General features: G+C 45.2%; 1 protein-coding gene across 1 annotated transcript; it reads left to right on the plus strand.

Annotated features, from left to right (window-relative positions):
- The first annotated feature begins 8625 nt into the window (after positions 1-8625).
- LOC140911949 (uncharacterized) lies at positions 8626-16356 on the plus strand. Its single transcript, XM_073346111.1, has 3 exons — positions 8626-9460; positions 10049-10550; positions 16263-16356. The coding sequence occupies exons 1-3, from the start codon at positions 8878-8880 to the stop codon at positions 16354-16356; spliced, it is 1179 nt and encodes a 392-aa protein (XP_073202212.1). The 5' UTR covers positions 8626-8877.
- The last annotated feature ends 1223 nt before the right edge of the window (positions 16357-17579 follow it).

Here is a 17579-nt window from a genome sequence, read left to right on the forward strand (position 1 = left end):
GCTTTCAAGGTTATTGGTGAATCTATGACCGTCTCTAACTCCCGAGCCAACTAGCATAAAGGAGATTACAACTGCAATGAATCAAGACTTTGACACTAGAGGTGTCTTGCTATGTTTATAAAATAAAAATAAAAAAGACTGGGTGCATTCACAGAGAATATTGTCTTGGCTACTCACCTTTAAAAGGCCCAGAAGATCAGGATGTTATTTATTATTATTATTATTATTTTATTATTATTATTTCTGTAGTACCGAAAGTTTCTAATCAGCATCTGAGCCCCACTGTGCTAGGTTTTGTTCAAATACACAGGAAAATATTGCCCGTGCCTAAAAGTTTATTATCAAATTTAAGACAAGATGCAACAAATGAGCATAAAAATCAATAGGGAAAATGGGGGGTGAGTGTAACAGTAACAAGTCTAACTATATACTCAGATTCATGGCCCTGAATCCTGTACCAAAAGTATGTAATTAAATATCAGTAATTATGAATATTACTTCTGCAGCATCCAGCAGTATGGCAAGTGTTGAATAGAGACCATCCAAAGTCATGGGTCAAGTTTTTCCAAAGTGAGCACCTAACAAGAGGCTCCTGAGTCCATATTTAGACATGCTGAGCACCAAGCACCTCCCATAGGGTCCAGGGGGAGCTCCTCAGTGTTCAGCATTTTTGAAAATCAGGGCACTTATTTAGGCACCTCAATATGGATTCAGGAACCAAACTGTGGGCACCCATTGTGGAAAATCTTGGTCGAGCTCCCATCTCATCAAAGAGCAGAATTCCGGAAGGTTCTGAGGAGGTTTATAATGAGTTCTTTTGGCCAGTGAGAGAGGGCAGCTGAAGTGATATGAGGACTGGAAGAAATAACATCCAGTGCTAGGTGGATGGACGCTCAACATATGCAGTCTCAAACAGTGATTTCTAGCTGTGAGGATTGCTTCCCCATTGAAGCTCTGCCCTCTTTCAGGGAGCACTTGAGGAATGGAAGAAACCTTCCCCCTTTGCATGCCCGTTGCAAAAACTAGGGACAACTGGATCTGATTTTCAGAGAAACCAATGCACTTGCAGGCTGCAACAGGGTTCAGTATCTTTGGAAATCAGGCTTTTGTGGTCTCTGCACTCAGGGAACTACGGGGACTGCTCCTACCAGGATAAGCTTCTCCCTCCAACTCCAGGAGGCGCGCTGCAAATAACTTCTTCAGTGCACAATAGCAAGCAGTTTTACTGCTCCTGCAGACCCCAGGAACAATCCTCATCATCATCATTGACAATCCCTTGATTCAAGGATGATCTCTACCACAGATTTACATATGGGTCCTGCTGCATATTCTTCAGCACCAGCTACTGGATTCTGATCTGTTTCACAGAGCAATTTTTAACTTCTGATTAAATTTTCAAGGGACATCTTAGGCTTTTTGGCTGAAAACTGAATTTTGTGCTGTTTTCAATGGAACTTATTTTTTTCATTAGCAAACTGAAAACCTATATCAAAAAATGTCAAGGAAAGCAGACACTTTCCACAAAAATGTATATGTAATCAAATCCCCAATTTTCTGTTCAAACTGAAAATTTGCAGCTAGCCCATATATAGCACACACACAAATACAGGGCTCGCTCTTATTGAGTACTTCTGTAACACGTCATCTCAAAGCCGACCAGACTGCTCTGCAGCTCCCACTACACAAAACTGTGCCTTAAAGGCACAGCCAAACCAGAGCAATTAGGCACTTAGTCAGCCAAGGGAGATAGTCAATAGAGCATCTCTTGGGGGTATTTGAAGAAAAAAATTAGATGATAAAGAGAATAAAACAGGATGCAGCCCTGTAGGCTTAAGGGGCATGGATCCGGTGAACCACAGGAGATTTTGGGGTCTACAGTCTGATTCATTGCTCTAAAGAGGTAAATAAAGAAACAGGAACCATCACCTATCAACACTTCAGAAACCTAATCCACCTGTTAAAGAACAGTACTGTGTGTATTGCTGTGTTTTAGGATTCTGGCTACACCAGTCCTTCCTTTGGGAGAGGGAGAAGGGACAAAATTGAGCAAATTTCCATCAGCCTAACTGTCTTCCCATCACTGAACTGCCCATCCCTACACACAAATAGATCTTGATCTCTTTGGGGGCCATTAGGATTTCAGCAACTGCTTTCAGTGGGCCCAGCAACCTTCGTATTTGATCAGCTTGGCTCCGAGCAGTATCACTTCAATTAGCATAAATTATTAATTTATTACAGAGCATTTCAAAAGAAGAGAGGAATAATTCAGCTGGACAAAGACATCAGCTGTGAAACTGGGAGCAAGTTCGAAGCTCTTATTTATGGGATATCTGGACTCAAACCTCAGCAGTTTAAAATACTTGGCGATGGCCCAAATCAAAAGCATGGACTCAAAAACGCCAGCACTTTGAGGTGCTCGAAATCAGGATTTAGGTGTGGGCCGATCTCTAAGTAATTATTTAGATCAGATCTGCAGCTGGTCTTGGCATCAGTGGAGCTATGTTAATTTTTTTTTTTTTTTACCAACTGAGGACCTAGCCCAAAGTTGTTTTTTTCTACTTTCCACCCTCTGAGAAATTTTTATTTTTATGAGAGGAACATGTAAGTCACAGCCATACTAAGCACTAGGAAGCACCTAGAATATAAAATAGGCATGGTTTTGCTAAACATCCAAAGCCATTTCATATGATGGAATGAAACTAAAGAAAAACAACACTTAGCAAAAAACAAAGAGGAGAAAGACCAAACACCCTGGAAAAAACAAACTAAATACTTCTCATCCCCCTGCCCACCTCCCCAATTCACTGCAAAAAGCTGATTGTAGTAGGGAAGGCAAATATCCACCTGGGGCAAATGCCTGAAAGTTCACAGCTTTGCTAAGAGGAGTGTGTGGAATTTCACTAAGAGGAGTATGTGTTTTCACCACAAAAAGTGTGCATTTGTTGGTAGTACGGAGTGGTTACAGAGTTCCTGGTCTTCCACGGTTACCAGAGAGGAACAGGCTGTGTTTCAGCAGGGAGCTTAAACATAGGAACTTCTTGGTTAGGAAGTTCTCTATTTGCTGCTTAAATCACGGCTTTTTGTGTCCTCACACTAAATGGTGTTAGAAGTGAGTGAATCCAGTAAGAAAGAGCCCCCCAGACTGCCAGGGAGGTGAATGAGTGGGTATTAAGGAAAAGTGAAAAATCATGGGGTAGACCTGTGAAAGCAGCAGCAGGAAGGAGGCAGACCCTTGTCTCAGGGCAGTAATGGAGCCCTTCACATAAATGATGGTGTTAGAGAAGTTTGATTTTGGCAACTCAGACAGCTGACCAGGCTGGATCTGTAGATTTGAGCAATTCTGGATGCCTTCTGCTTTCAGATAAAGTACAAGAATACCAGGTCAGTGCCCTAATACTTGCAATAAGTGATGCTGTGGATGATATCCCCTTATGCCCTACCCCTCACTGATAAGGAAAAGAAAGTATATACTAAAGTGAAAGTCTTTTGATGCCCAGTTCATAGGCAGACAGAGTATTGTATGTGAAATGGCCAAATTTAATAGAAGGTTCCAGGAACAAGGTTCCAGGAACAAGGGGAAACAGCTGAGACTTTTATTACTGCAGTTCACAGTCTTGCTGAACATTGCAAATGTGGAATATTAAAAGAACTAATAAGAGACAGGATAGTTGTTGGTAGAAAACACACCAGTTTATCAGCACAGCTTCAGTTAGACTCTGATCTCATATTAGCAAAAGCAAGAACGCAAGAAGCCATGAAGAACCAGGAATGTGACTTATATGCCAGCAGCACTGGGGAGACTGCATCAGAAAATACTGACACAGTAAAGAGAAGAGACAAATGTGAAAGGAACAGACAGACCCAATTCACAACATAAGAACAGTGCATAACTAGAGAATGGAAGGGGGAAAAAAATCTTAATAGGAGCAAAGGTTAGGAAAGCTGTGAATGTGGCAAGACGCCAAGTCACAGCTCGCAAGAACATCCAGCAAGAGAGGCAGAATCTAGGAAATGTCAAAAAATGAGACTTTTTTTATGCATGCAGGCCACCGAGAGTATTGGACTCAATCCAAGAGAAAGTGTTTTCAGATGACAATGAGTCCATACTTATAGGAATTATATCCTCAATAGAACAGGCAACAGGCAACGCCAGCATAAATCTAAACAGTCAAAACCTTATGTTCAAAATTGATACTGGGGCTGCAGTTACTCTAGTTCCAAAAAATATTACAATTTTTCCCAGGCTGGAGATCTGCAAAGACCAAATAAATTTTGTGGGGATACTAACAATAGATTGAGAAACTGGGATAAGGATGGAAAGTTCTTTATCAAACACGATATGTAACAGACTGACAACTCCCCATCTCTGAGAGAAACAGGAATACATTAATGGCAAAAATCAAACTATATAAGAGATGTATCTACACGTCTTCATAGGGCTCAGAAAGCTGTTAGGGGAGTATAAAATCAAATGGTTGCCATCAACAATTGTCTTTTGCTCTTTCAGCCCCACACTGCATCTCTGTGCTCTTGCTGGGGAAAGTCAAAGAAAAACCTGAGAATGAAAGACGTGGGGGTTATTTTCCAGATAGAAGAACCCACTGACCAGCGTGTAGTACCAACATCTAATGGAAAAATCCCCCTTGCTAAAGAATCTATACATTCACTACATTCACCACTCTGTTTGGAAGTACTGTTTCAATTATCTTTCATTTGAGAAATCATCAGTACCAGTTTACATTTCCAAAAAAGAATCAATCAGATCATGTTGCATTTGCCTGGCATCTTTGCCATATAGATGATGTGATGATGTATGGCAGAGATAAAAGTGAACAGGATGGGCAACTACATACAATTTTATGCTTCCAACAAGCTGGCCTCACTCCATGAGAAATGTGAGTTTGGAAAGTAGCAGATACAATTTACAGGACAGTGTGAAGGGGTCTACCTGACCCTTTGTGGACCCCTGCTGGAGGCCCTGCAATCCTAGTACACCCCATCCCACAAAAGGAGCAGCAAAGATAGGTCCTACAGGCCTGCCTAGAAAGGCTGCATGGAAGCAGCCAGTCAGAGCCCAGAATGCTCATATTAAAAAGCTGCAGGCCTTGATCAGATCAGTTTGTGGCTGGGAAAAGATGATTGAGGAAGGAGCTTAACTTGCTGCATTTACTGGCCCTAGAGAGAGAAGACTTAGAACTTTAACCTAAGGTAGTGAGTGGAGGTGAAGGGACCAGGTGGGGAGAAGCCCAGGGAATGTAGCAGCAACAAATTAAAGGAAGCCATATATGGATGCTGTTTATAGAGTCCCTAAATTGGAACCCAGAGTAGTGGGTGGGCCCGGGTTTCCTCACCAGCAAAGCGGCCTAAACCCTGGGAAGGGGGCAAGGCTGCTTTAGAAGCCTAACCAAAGGACTAGATTTAAAGAGCCAACAGATGGGGCTGAAGACGCAGGTGAGAACAGACAGTTTGGTGAACTCTTTGCTATCCTGGAAGCGGTCCATTTTTGTGTGTGAGTTGGCCAGAGGGATGAACCAGTGAAGACCTGCCTAGCAAGGTTGGCAACCCACAGGGGTGCCAGGAGTGGGGAAAAGATTACAGTACCACACCTGACTGCCAGGAGGCACTCAGGAAGTGAATGCCCTGTCACAGACATGTACTTAGCAAACAGGGAATTCAGACAGATTCAGGCAAACGGAAGGCATTACTCACTTTACCTGAACCAAAGATGTTTCTGCTGTAAAAAAATTCCTGGGCATGGCCGTTCATTGAGGGAAATTCTTACCAAATTTAGCTCATCTATCAAAACCGATATCTCCTTAATGGTCACAATAGGTGGATGTAGGATAGCCCACAACAAAAAACACTTTTAATAAAATAAAAACTACTGACGTCTCCACCTGTTTTAGCACAATATTCAATAACCAACAGTGGTAGTAACTGTGGACGCATCTTCATGTAGTTTAGGAGCGGTGTTCTAAGTCTACATTGACCTTGAGCTGGCATTAATTCCAGCATCTCTTCAGCAAATTAGAGATGAGGGGTGGGATTGAAGGAATCAAGTTCCAACAGACATACTACCTTATTGGTAGAATGAAAATGGTCTTCACATGGCTGATGGCCTGCTTCTGAAAGATGGTGCATTCTTATCTCCATGGTACTTCAGAAACAGATGCTCTCCAAAATCCATCAGATACATCAAGGTATAACCAAGTGAAGGGATGAGCACAACTATCTGTATGGTGGCCCAGTCTGGGTAAGCAAAGTGAGACCTTATTATAAAGGTATGAGATGAGTAATTAGTAGAGGGAGAAGTGGGGGGAAACCCTGCCAAAACCATTACTCTCTGATAAGTTACCTGACAGACTTGGCAGCGGCTAGCCACAGATTTATTTTTCTGGAAAGGACACGTACATTACTGGAGTCAATTACTTCCCTAAATATATTGACTTGGCTGTACTCACAGACTTTCTCAGCACAGGTCATCCAGAAACTAAAGTCAGTATTTCCAAGGCATGGAGTTCCTGAAGTGCACATATTTGATAATAGGTTTCAATTTACCTCCAATTCCTAGCATTTGCACAAGACTTTGATTTTGAACATTGCACTAGTAGTCCACATTACACCAGAGCAATGGGAAGTGAAGAAAATAGTGCTGACTTTAAGATGACTTCTACAAATTTCAGTGGACCCAAATAAAGCAATCCTGACATATCAGTCAACAGCACTTATCTGACTTGTCTCCAGTGGAACTTCTGATGGGAAGATGACCAAGGATGCCTATGGCACCAAATAGCTAAAACCTAAGTGGCCTTACCTGAAGGAAATTCAAAAATGGATGCTGAAGTAAAAGTTTGGCAGCAACAAAACTTCAGTGTTTGTTAGAACAAAAACACTACCTGAGCTAAGACTGGGGGACAGTGTTTGGCTCAACAGCTGAAATTGTTTGGAAGTTGGCAGAAACTCCCAGATACAACCTAGTGAAGACTCCAAAAGGCTACCCCGGAGGAAGTCAGGTTTATTTTCAGTATTTTCCAGCACAATAGAAAGAAATCTGGGACCTTCAGGTATTCTGTCAGAAATTAATCTTCTCCACAAGGAATTCTATGCACAAACTCAGGTGAAGTGAGAATAATGGTCTGGAAGACTGATCAGACCCCCCGACCCCTCAAAGATTTGATCTTTTAGAATAGTGCTCAGGACTATTTAAATGCAATTGGTAAAGGGAAATAGTAGTATAAACAATTTTAAGTAATTTGAAGTTTATTTTAAAGTGGGGGGTACATTGGTTTATAATTTAAGTTTTATCTTTTATTATAAAGAAAGAGAGAAGTGGTGTGGTTATAAAGTTCCTGGTTCTACCAGAGGGGAGGACTAGGATGTGTTGCAGCAGTGAGCTTAATAAATGTAGGAACTTCCTGGTTAGGGAGTTCTCTAGTTGGTGCTTAAAGCATGGCTCTTTGTGATTTATATCTGCACATTACAGGTAGCACTTGCCAAATTTTTCCATGGATCAAGTTTGCTGCTAATAGAGGACTGAAAATATCTGTCTCCTCTCCACTCCACGCCAGTTTCAGAATGCAATATGGAAATTTACTTACAGAATAGTCTTAGGCTAGTCCTGCCCAACTGTAAAAGGGGTAGAAAGAGGAAAGGAGCATCCCCCTTTCTTCTACCCCTCTGGGGGTGAGGGCATATTCCTTGAACTTCCAATAGTTGGGTCTGGCTGAGATGCACTTGGTGGAGTACCCAAAATAGGAATGCAAAGATGGCTGTATGCCACCTTTATACTCTCCACACACTCCTTTTTCTGGGCTCTACTGGGAGTTGGTTCAGTCCCCAGCACAAGTTAGAGCAGCCTCAGAGCTGCTTTAATTTATACTAGCTGGTATTAACCCCGGAGGGCTCACCAGAGGCAGTAGTTCTTTAGCCCCTCCCCTGCCCTATGCTGGGATCTGCTAGGGATGGTGGCACAGAGCCAGCCATATCAGCTCTGCTGCACCACATGGGGATATCTCTTTGCACCACCAGAGGAATGCAAGTGGCCATATCAGAGCCAAAGATCTGGCCCCTTGAGTGCAATGATTACTTAAGGCTAGTGCTGACATAATAAGCCTAACCCCAGTCATAATAAATTTAACACAGACATGTTATCAGCTGTGCTGGGATAGTTCATATATTGAGATTATCCAAGCACACAGTCACTAATGTCCTGTGATTGAGCAGATATGTTTAATGAAAGATCAAGACAGAAGGATAATACTATAGCCAAGAAAATGAAATGTATAGAAGAATATTGTTTGATTATATGATGTGGGCTAAACAAGAATTGAGTGTAAATTATATTTACTTCCTAGCTCCTCCAGAAATGGCTAGAGGTCTCCTAAGGCTATGATAGAAACCAATGATCTAACAGAACTATTAGAGTTAAGGCAAATCCAAGTGAAATACTGCCATCAAGTGCCCATTTTACATCATCACAGAACAAATTGCTTCAGCAGCAGCACCAGCCTAAGAATACTTAGCCCTGGTCTACACTAGGACTTTAGGTCGAATTTAGCAGCGTTAAATCGATTTAAACCTGCACCCGTCCACACAGTGAAGCCCTTTATTTCGACTTAAAGGGCTCTTAAAATCGATTTCCTTACTCCACTCCTGACAAGTGGATTAGCGCTTAAATCGACGTTCCCGGCTCGAATTTGGGGTACTGTGGACACAATTCGATGGTATTGGCCTCCGGGAGCTATCCCAGAGTGCTCCATTCTGACCGCTCTGGACAGCACTCTCAACTCAGATGCACTGGCCAGGTAGACAGGAAAAGAACCGCAAACTTTTGAATCTCATTTCCTGTTTGGCCAGCGTGGCAAGCTGCAGGTGACCATGCAGAGCTCATCAGCACAGGTGACCATGATGGAGTCCCAGAATCGCAAAAGAGCTCCAGCATGGACCGAACAGGAGGTACGGGATCTGATCGCTGTTTGGGGAGAGGAATCCGTGCTATCAGAACTCCGTTCCAGTTTTCGAAATGCCAAAACCTTTGTGAAAATCTCCCAGGGCATGAAGGACAGAGGCCATAACAGGGACCCGAAGCAGTGCCGCGTGAAACTGAAGGAGCTGAGGCAAGCCTACCAGAAAACCAGAGAGGCGAACAGCCGCTCTGGGTCAGAGCCCCAAACATGCCGCTTCTATGATGAGCTGCATGCCATTTTAGGGGGTTCAGCCACCACTACCCCAGCCGTGTTGTTTGACTCCTTCAATGGAGATGGAGGCAATACGGAAGCAGGTTTTGGGGACGAAGAAGATGAGGAGGAGGAGGAGGTTGTAGATAGCTCACAGCAAGCAAGCGGAGAAACCGGTTTTCCCGACAGCCAGGAACTGTTTCTCACCCTAGACCTGGAGCCAGTACCCCCCAAACCCACCCAAGGCTGCCTCCTGGACCCAGCAGGCGGAGAAGGGACCTCTGGTGAGTGTACCTTTTAAAATGCTATACATGGTTTAAAAGCAAGCATGTGAAAGGATTACTTTGCCCTGGCATTTGCGGTTCTCCTAGATGTAGTCCTAAAGCCTTTGCAAAAGGTTTCTGGGGAGGGCAGCCTTATTTCGTCCTTCATGGTAGGACACTTTACCACTCCAGGCCAGTAACACGTACTCGGGAATCACTGTAGAACAAAGCATTGCAGTGTATGTTTGCTGGCATTCAACCAAAATCCATTCTTTATCTCTCTGTGTTATCCTCAGGAGAGTGAGATATAATTCATGGTCACCTGGTTGAAATAGAGTGCTTTTCTTCAGGGGACACTCAGAGGAGCCCATTCCTGCTGGGCTGTTTGCCTGTGGCTCAACAGAAATGTTCCCCGCTGTTAGCCACAGGGAGGGGGGAAGGTTGAGGGGGTAGTCACGCGGTGGGAGGAGGCAAAATGCGACCTTGTAACGAAAGCACATGTGCTATGTATGTAATGTTAACAGCAAGGTTTACCCTGAAAGAGTGTAGCGACTGTTTTATAAAATGTGTCTTTTTAAATACCGCTGTCCCTTTTTTTTTCTCCACCAGCTGCATGTGTTTCAATGATCACAGGATCTTCTCCTTCCCAGAGGCTAGTGAAGCTTAGAAAGAAAAAAAAACGCACTCGCGATGAAATGTTCTCCGAGCTCATGCTGTCCTCCCACACTGACAGAGCACAGACGAATGCGTGGAGGCAAATAATGTCAGAGTGCAGGAAAGCACAAAATGACCGGGAGGAGAGGTGGAGGGCTGAAGAGAGTAAGTGGCGGGCTGAAGACAGGGCTGAAGCTCAAATGTGGCGGCAGCGTGATGAGAGGAGGCAGGATTCAATGCTGAGGCTGCTGCAGGACCAAACCAGTATGCTCCAGTGTATGGTTGAGCTGCAGCAAAGGCAGCTGGAGCACAGACTGCCACTGCTGCCCCTCTGTAACCAACCGCCCTCCTCCCCAAGTTCCATAGCCTCCACACCCAGACGCCCAAGAACGCGGTGGGGGAGCCTCCGGCCAACCAGCCACTCCACCACAGAGGATTGCCCAAAAAAAAGAAGGCTGTCATTCAATAAATTTTAAAGTTGTAAACTTTTAAAGTGCTGTGCTTAAAGTGCTGTGTGGCATTTTCCTTCCCTCCTCCACCACCCCTCCTGGGATACCTTGGTAGTCATCTCCCTATTTGTGTGATGAATGAATAACGAATGCATGACTGTGAAGCAGCAATGACTTTATTGCCTCTGCAAGCGGTGATTAAAGGGAGGAGGGGAGGGTGGTTAGCTTACAGGGAAGTAGAGTGAACCAAGGGGCGGGGGGTTTCATCAAGGAGAAACAAACAGAACTTTCACACCGTAGCCTGGCCAGTCATGAAACTGGTTTTCAAAGCTTCTCTGATGCGTACCACGCCCTCCTGTGCTCTTCTAACCGCCCTGGTGTCTGGCTGCGCGTAACCAGCAGCTAGGCGATTTGCCTCAGCCTCCCACCCCGCCATAAACGTCTCCCCCTTACTCTCACAGATATTGTGGAGCACACAGCAAGCAGTAATAACAGTGGGAATATTGGTTTCGCTGAGGTCTAAGCGAGTCAGTAAACTGCGCCAGCGCGCCTTTAAACGTCCAAATGCACATTCTACCACCATTCTGCACTTGCTCAGCCTGTAGTTGAACAGCTCCTGACTACTGTCCAGGCTGCCTGTGTACGGCTTCATGAGCCATGGCATTAAGGGGTAGGCTGGGTCCCCAAGGATACATATAGGCATTTCAACATCCCCAACAGTAATTTTCTGGTCTGGGAATAAAGTCCCTTCCTGCAGCTTTTGAAACAGACCAGAGTTCCTGAAGATGCGAGCATCATGCACCTTTCCCGGCCATCCCACGTTGATGTTGGTGAAACGTCCCTTGTGATCCACCAGAGCTTGCAGCACTATCGAAAAGTACCCCTTGCGGTTTATGTACTCGGCGGCTTGGTGCTCCGGTGCCAAGATAGGGATATGGGTTCCGTCTCTAGCCCCACCACAGTTAGGGAATCCCATTGCAGCAAAGCCATCCACTATGACCTGCACATTTCCCAGGGTCACTACCCTTGATATCAGCAGATCTTTGATTGCGTGAGCTACTTGCATAACAGCAGCCCCCACAGTAGATTTGCCCACTCCAAATTGATTCCCAACTGACCGGTAGCTGTCTGGCGTTGCAAGCTTCCACAGGGCTATCGCCACTCGCTTCTCAACTGTGAGGGCTGCTCTCATCCTGGTATTCATGCGCTTCAGGGCAGGGGAAAGCAAGTCACAAAGTTCCATGAAAGTGCCCTTACGCATGCGAAAGTTTCGCAGCCACTGGGAATCGTCCCAGACCTGCAACACTATGCGGTCCCACCAGTCTGTGCTTGTTTCCCGAGCCCAGAATCGGCGTTCCACAGCATGAACCTGCCCCATTAGCACCATGATGCATGCATTGTCAGGGCCCATGCTTTCAGAGAAATCTGTGTCCATGTCCTGATCACTCACGGGACCGCGCTGACGTCGCCTCCTCGCCCGGTATCGCGTTGCCATGTTCTGGTGCTGCATATACTGCTGGATAATGCGTGTGGTGTTTAATGTGCTCCTAATTGCCAAAATGAGCTCAGTGGCCTCCATGCTTGCCTAGGTATGGCGTCCGCACAGAAAAAAGGCGCGGAACGATTGTCTGCCGTTGCTCTGACGGAGGGAGGGGCGACTGACGACACGGCTTACAGGGTTGGCTTCAGGGAGCTAAAATCAACAAAGGGTGTGCCTGTACATCAAGGAGTATTTCAGGCAGGACTGCACGGAGGGTTCCAATAAGAAATGGTGCACCTAAGTTATCGTTGTTATTGGAACAAGGAGGTTAGCCTGGCCTCTGATTGATACATGGCTAGATTTACCTCGCTGCACCTTCTCTGTGAGTGACTGCAGTGTGATCTAGACAGGGGAGGAGGCAAATGAGTACAAAACAAATCTGGTCTATTTCTTGTTCTGACCCACTCCATCTATCTTTTACATCTTTGGCTGGCAGCAGACGGTGCAGAAGGACTGCATGCCATCCACATCTCATGGCTGCTTGGCAGAAGATGGTACAGTACGACTGCTAGCCATCTTCATCTCTTGCCTGCCTGGCATAAGATGGTACAATACGACTGCTAGCAATCCTCATCTCTTGCCTGCCTGGCAGAAGATGGTACAGTACGACTGCTAGCAGTCCATATCGCCTGCCCGCTCACCATAAGACGGTTCAATAGGACTGCAGAACTAAAGAGAATGACCTGGTCAAGTCACTCCAAATTTAGTCCCTGCGCCCATGTCTGCCCAGGCGCTCCCAGCCGACGTGGCCAGGAGCACCTCGGACACGACGAGGATGACTACCAGTCGTATTGCACCGTCTGCTGCCAGAAGGCAATGGGTTGCTGCTACTGTGCAGCAAAGCCGTACCGCGTCTGCCAGCACCCAGGAGACATAGGGTGACGGTTACCTGAGCGGGCTCCATGCTTGCCGTGGTATGGCGTCTGCACAGGTAACTCAGGAAAAAAGGCGCGAAACGATTGTCTGCCCTTGCTTTCACGGGGGGAGGGAGGGAACGGGGGCCTGACGATATGTACCCAGAACCACCCGCGACAATGTTTTAGCCCCATCAGGCATTGGGATCTCAACCCAGAATTCCAATGGGCAGCGGAGACTGCGGGAACTGTGGGATAGCTACCCACAGTGCAACGCTCCGGAAGTCGACGCTTGCCTCGGTACTGTGGAAGCGCTTCGCCGAGTTAATGCACTTAATGCACTTAGAGCATTTTCTGTGGGGACACACACACTCGAATATATAAAACCGATTTCTAAAAAACCAACTTCTATAAATTCGACCTAATTTCGTAGTGTAGACATACCCTTACTGTCTGTATGCAAACAAGCACAGAAGCATAGCAACTCTGATAACACACACATCTATTCCATACAAGACATAAAACAGTTAGTGTATGGACCAGATTCTGATCTCATTTACACAAATGTTAACCTAGTGACTCCACTGCAGTCAGAGCGATAATGATTTACACAGGTGTAACAAGAAAAGGAGTACTTGTGGCACCTTAGAGACTAACCAATTTATTTGAGCATAAGCTTTCGTGAGCTACAGCTCACTTCATCGGATGTTGATCAGATGTAACTGGTTCTATGTATATGCTTGTGTACATATAAAGTCTGTTCCTTTTCTTGATGTCCTAAAAAAAGATTTCAAATCCACTGGCTTGAGTGAGACCTAGAATACCTAGCCAAGGCTGCAACCTGTGCCAGTGGAAAGTTCACCCAGTGGGATTGTCCCATTGAAAGGCACCCACAAAGATCTGTACTAATTCAGAGCATCCCCTAAGCAGCAGGTACTAGTGGGGCTCCTATGAAGTTCTGATCACAAATTAAATCAGCTATCCCTAGCAGAACCCCTGCAATGGGTGAAGGTAAAAACATCACCTACACTCCACAAATTATGAATCTCCCTAGGCATAGCTGCCTGCCCACACTGGGAAAGAAGGTGCAACCTATCCCATCAGGGAGGTATCAATCCCTTAACATTTTTCTTTCTTGCTTTATGATCATTCTCATTACCAGCTTGCACAAAATAAGACTAAACATTGGTCCAGTGCCCACATCATCTCTTTAGAACATTAAGCATTATTTTCTCTTTGTATTATTATTTTTTATTTATTTAAAAGCACTCCTAGTACCAAACATGTACAAGGTTTACATGTTTACTTTACAATTGCTGAATAAACCATGTTCCCTGCCTCAGAGCCTATAGTGCAAAAGAGATGAACAAAACGAAAGATGGGACAATATAGCAGGGAATAGCGTGCACAGAGAGACTATGAGTGAGAAGGAGAAGGGAGGAAGGATTCTTGAATGGAATGGTTTCGAAAGGCAGAGAGAGAGAGTTTTTATGGACAGAACATATGTGATTGTTCCAAGTCTAGGAAGCAGCATAGTAAAAAATGGGAAGCTGAGAAGGAGAGAAAGGGAACAGGAAAATTGAGAGATTGGGAGAAACATAGGAACTGAGTGGAATAGAAGAAAATGAAATTGGAGATTAAAGCAAGAGCAAGATTATGTAGAGCCTTGTTGGTGAGGACAAAATAAAGTGAGACCCTAATGTAGGCAGAAGGAAGATTGTGTAGGGTCTCCAGGTGCCAGGGACTAAGAGCCCGAATATGATATGGCAAGAGGAAGGAAACCAATAAACCTTTCCAAATGATCCAGCATGGATTCACCAAGGGAAGGTCATGCCTGACTAATCTAATTGCCTTTTATGATGAGATTACTGGTTCTGTGGATGAAGGGAAAGCAGTGGATGTATTGTTTATTGACTTTAGCAAAGCTTTTGACACGGTCTCCCACAGTATTCTTGTCAGCAAGTTAAGGAAGTATGGGCTGCATGAATGTACTATAAGGTGGGTAGAAAGCTGGCTAGATTGTCGGGCTCAATGGGTAGTGATCAATGGCTCCATGTCTAGTTTGCAGCCAGTGTCAAGTGGAGTGCCCCAAAGGTCGGTCCTGGGGCCGGTTTTGTTCAATATCTTCATAAATGATCTGGAGGATGGTGTAGATTGCACTCTCAGCAAATTTGCAGATGATACTAAACTGGGAGGAGTGGTAGATACGCTGGAGGGGAGGGATAGGATACAGAAGGACCTAGACAAATTGGAGGATTGGGCCAAAAGAAATCTGATGAGGTTCAATAAGGATAAGTGCAGGGTCCTGCACTTAGGACGGAAGAATCCAATGCACCGCTACAGACTAGGGGCCGATTGGCTAGGCAGCAGTTCTGCGGAAAAGGGCCTAGGGGTGACAGTGGATGAGAAGCTGGATATGAGTCAGCAGTGTGCCCTTGTTGCCAAGAAGGCCAATGGCATTTTGGGATGTATAAGTAGGGGCATAGCGAGCAGATCGAGGGACGTGATCGTTCCCCTCTATTCGACATTGGTGAGGCCTCATCTGGAGTACTGTGTCCAGTTTTGGGCCCCACACTACAAGAAGGATGTGGATAAATTGGAGAGAGTCCAGCGAAGGGCAACAAAAATGATTAGGGGTCTAGAACACATGACTTATGAGGAGAGGCTGAGGGAGCTGGGATTGTTTAGTCTGCAGAAGAGAAGAATGAGGGGGGATTTGATAGCTGCTTTCAACTACCTGAAAGGGGGTTCCAAAGAGGATGGCTCTAGACTGTTCTCAATGGTAGCAGATGACAGAACGAGGAGTAATGGTCTCAAGTTGCAGTGGGGGAGGTTTAGATTAGATATTAGGAAAAACTTTTTCACTATGAGGGTGGTGAAACACTGGAATGCTTTACCTAGGGAGGTGGTAGAATCTCCTTCCTTAGAGGTTTTTAAGGTCAGGCTTGACAAAGCCCTGGCTGGGATGATTTAACTGGGAATTGGTCCTGCTTCGAGCAGGGGGTTGGACTAGATGACCTTCTGGGGTCCCTTCCAACCCTGATATTCTATGATTCTATGATGTAATCAGAGTGATGGAACAGGAAGATGATTTTTATCATCAGGGACTGGGATAAACTACTGTTAGTGTTTTTTTACTAAATATTTCTATACTGACTGGTATTCGAGGGCTGTTGTGTTGCATGCTTGCACTCTCAGAAAAACAAAATGCAAATCCTTCAGGGCAGGGAATCTAAAAAACTAGAGGGAAAATATGACAAGAGTGCCAGAAAGAGGTTTATGTAAATCAAGGTAAGAGATACGCTTTTTCCATGCCCTGGTTATAGAAATTGGGACAGTGAAGAAAGGCTGAAATTTGGTGTTGATAAAGAGGAAAACAACATGGGATTTAGCAGGAGCCCGGATATCGAAAAGAACTGAGGGTGGAAACTTAACCCTTCTCTTCCCTTCTTTCCTAAGCAGATGAGCCCAATAATGTTTGAATTCAAGTCAAACCTTTGAACTCACAATGGCAGAGTGAATTCAAATTTATGCTAAACAAGTGTATCCATCCATACTCCTGACTCAAATGTTTGTCCCATTATTTATTCTTTCTTGGTCAGACCATATTGCCACTAACCCCACCAGCTATGAATGCCTATGACTCTTGGTCAAGAACAGCCACTTGCAGCAGGGAGCCAGCTACAGTCCATATAAGAATAATAGACACAGTGGTGTTTGTATCCATTTTGCAAGCCTCCAAGACAACAAAAAGACAAACAGCTGCTGGTAGTACATCTTTAGCTCAAGCAGTAGATCTACGGCTTTTCACTTTGATAGTCCTTGGTTCAAGTCCCAGCAGCAACAGACTACACACAGTGGCCAAATTCTTCTCCTGTTTACACTAGAGTAAATACAAAGCAAGTTTGTTTCAGTGGCGTTACTCCAGGTTTACACTGGAAGAACTGAGAGCAGAATTTGGCCCTCAGTCTCTAGAACAGGTGTCGGCAACCTATGGCACGCGTGCCAAAGATGGCACGCAAGCCTATTTTTAATGGTGCACTGCTGCCTGCCAGGTCTTAGCCGCCAGCCCCACTCAACCCCACACAGTAAATTCCTTCGGAATTTTGAAAGTCACCTTCCTGTTTACTCCGTGACACGTGCAGTGGTCTCAACACATCTTTCCAGGTAGCCATGCCTGCTCCACACAACAGGCGATTCCCTGCTTGAAGCAATGTCGAGCTGCTGCACCTCCTCAGCATTTGGGAAGAGAAAACTGTCCAGTCCCAGCTGCACTCCAGCCATAGGAATTATGATACCTATGGACAGATTTCACGATGCATGATAGAAAGGGACCATGACTGGAACACACTGCAGTGCAGGGTCAAAGTCAAGGAGCTGCGGAATGTCTACTACAAGGCACAGGAGGCAAACTGCCGCTCTGGTGCTGCACCCACGAGCTGCCAGGTCTACAAAGAGCTGGACATGATACTTGGTGGTGACCCCACCTACACTGCAAAGACAACTGTGGATACTTCAGTGGCTCACATGCGAGTTGAGTGTGGACCAGGCCAGGAGGAGGAAATCTTGGATGAGGATGTGGAGGGAGAGGGGGACCCAGAGGCAGAGGATGACTCGGAGGTGTGACGTTATTGACATAAACT

Source organism: Lepidochelys kempii, chromosome 5, assembly GCF_965140265.1.
Source record: "Lepidochelys kempii isolate rLepKem1 chromosome 5, rLepKem1.hap2, whole genome shotgun sequence".
Classification (NCBI taxonomy): Eukaryota; Metazoa; Chordata; order Testudines; family Cheloniidae; genus Lepidochelys; species Lepidochelys kempii.

What these genes read in the sequence shown, in the direction of transcription:
- LOC140911949 (XM_073346111.1), top strand. Translation starts at nt 8,878, where the DNA reads ATGCAGAGCTCATCAGCACAGGTGACCATGATGGAGTCCCAGAATCGC. An exon ending in AGGCGGAGAAGGGACCTCTG is followed by an intron (nt 9,461 to 10,048) that starts GTGAGTGTACCT and finishes TTTCTCCACCAG; the next exon opens with CTGCATGTGTTTCAATGATC. An exon ending in TGCCCAAAAAAAAGAAGGCT is followed by an intron (nt 10,551 to 16,262) that starts GTCATTCAATAA and finishes CCCTGGTTATAG; the next exon opens with AAATTGGGACAGTGAAGAAA.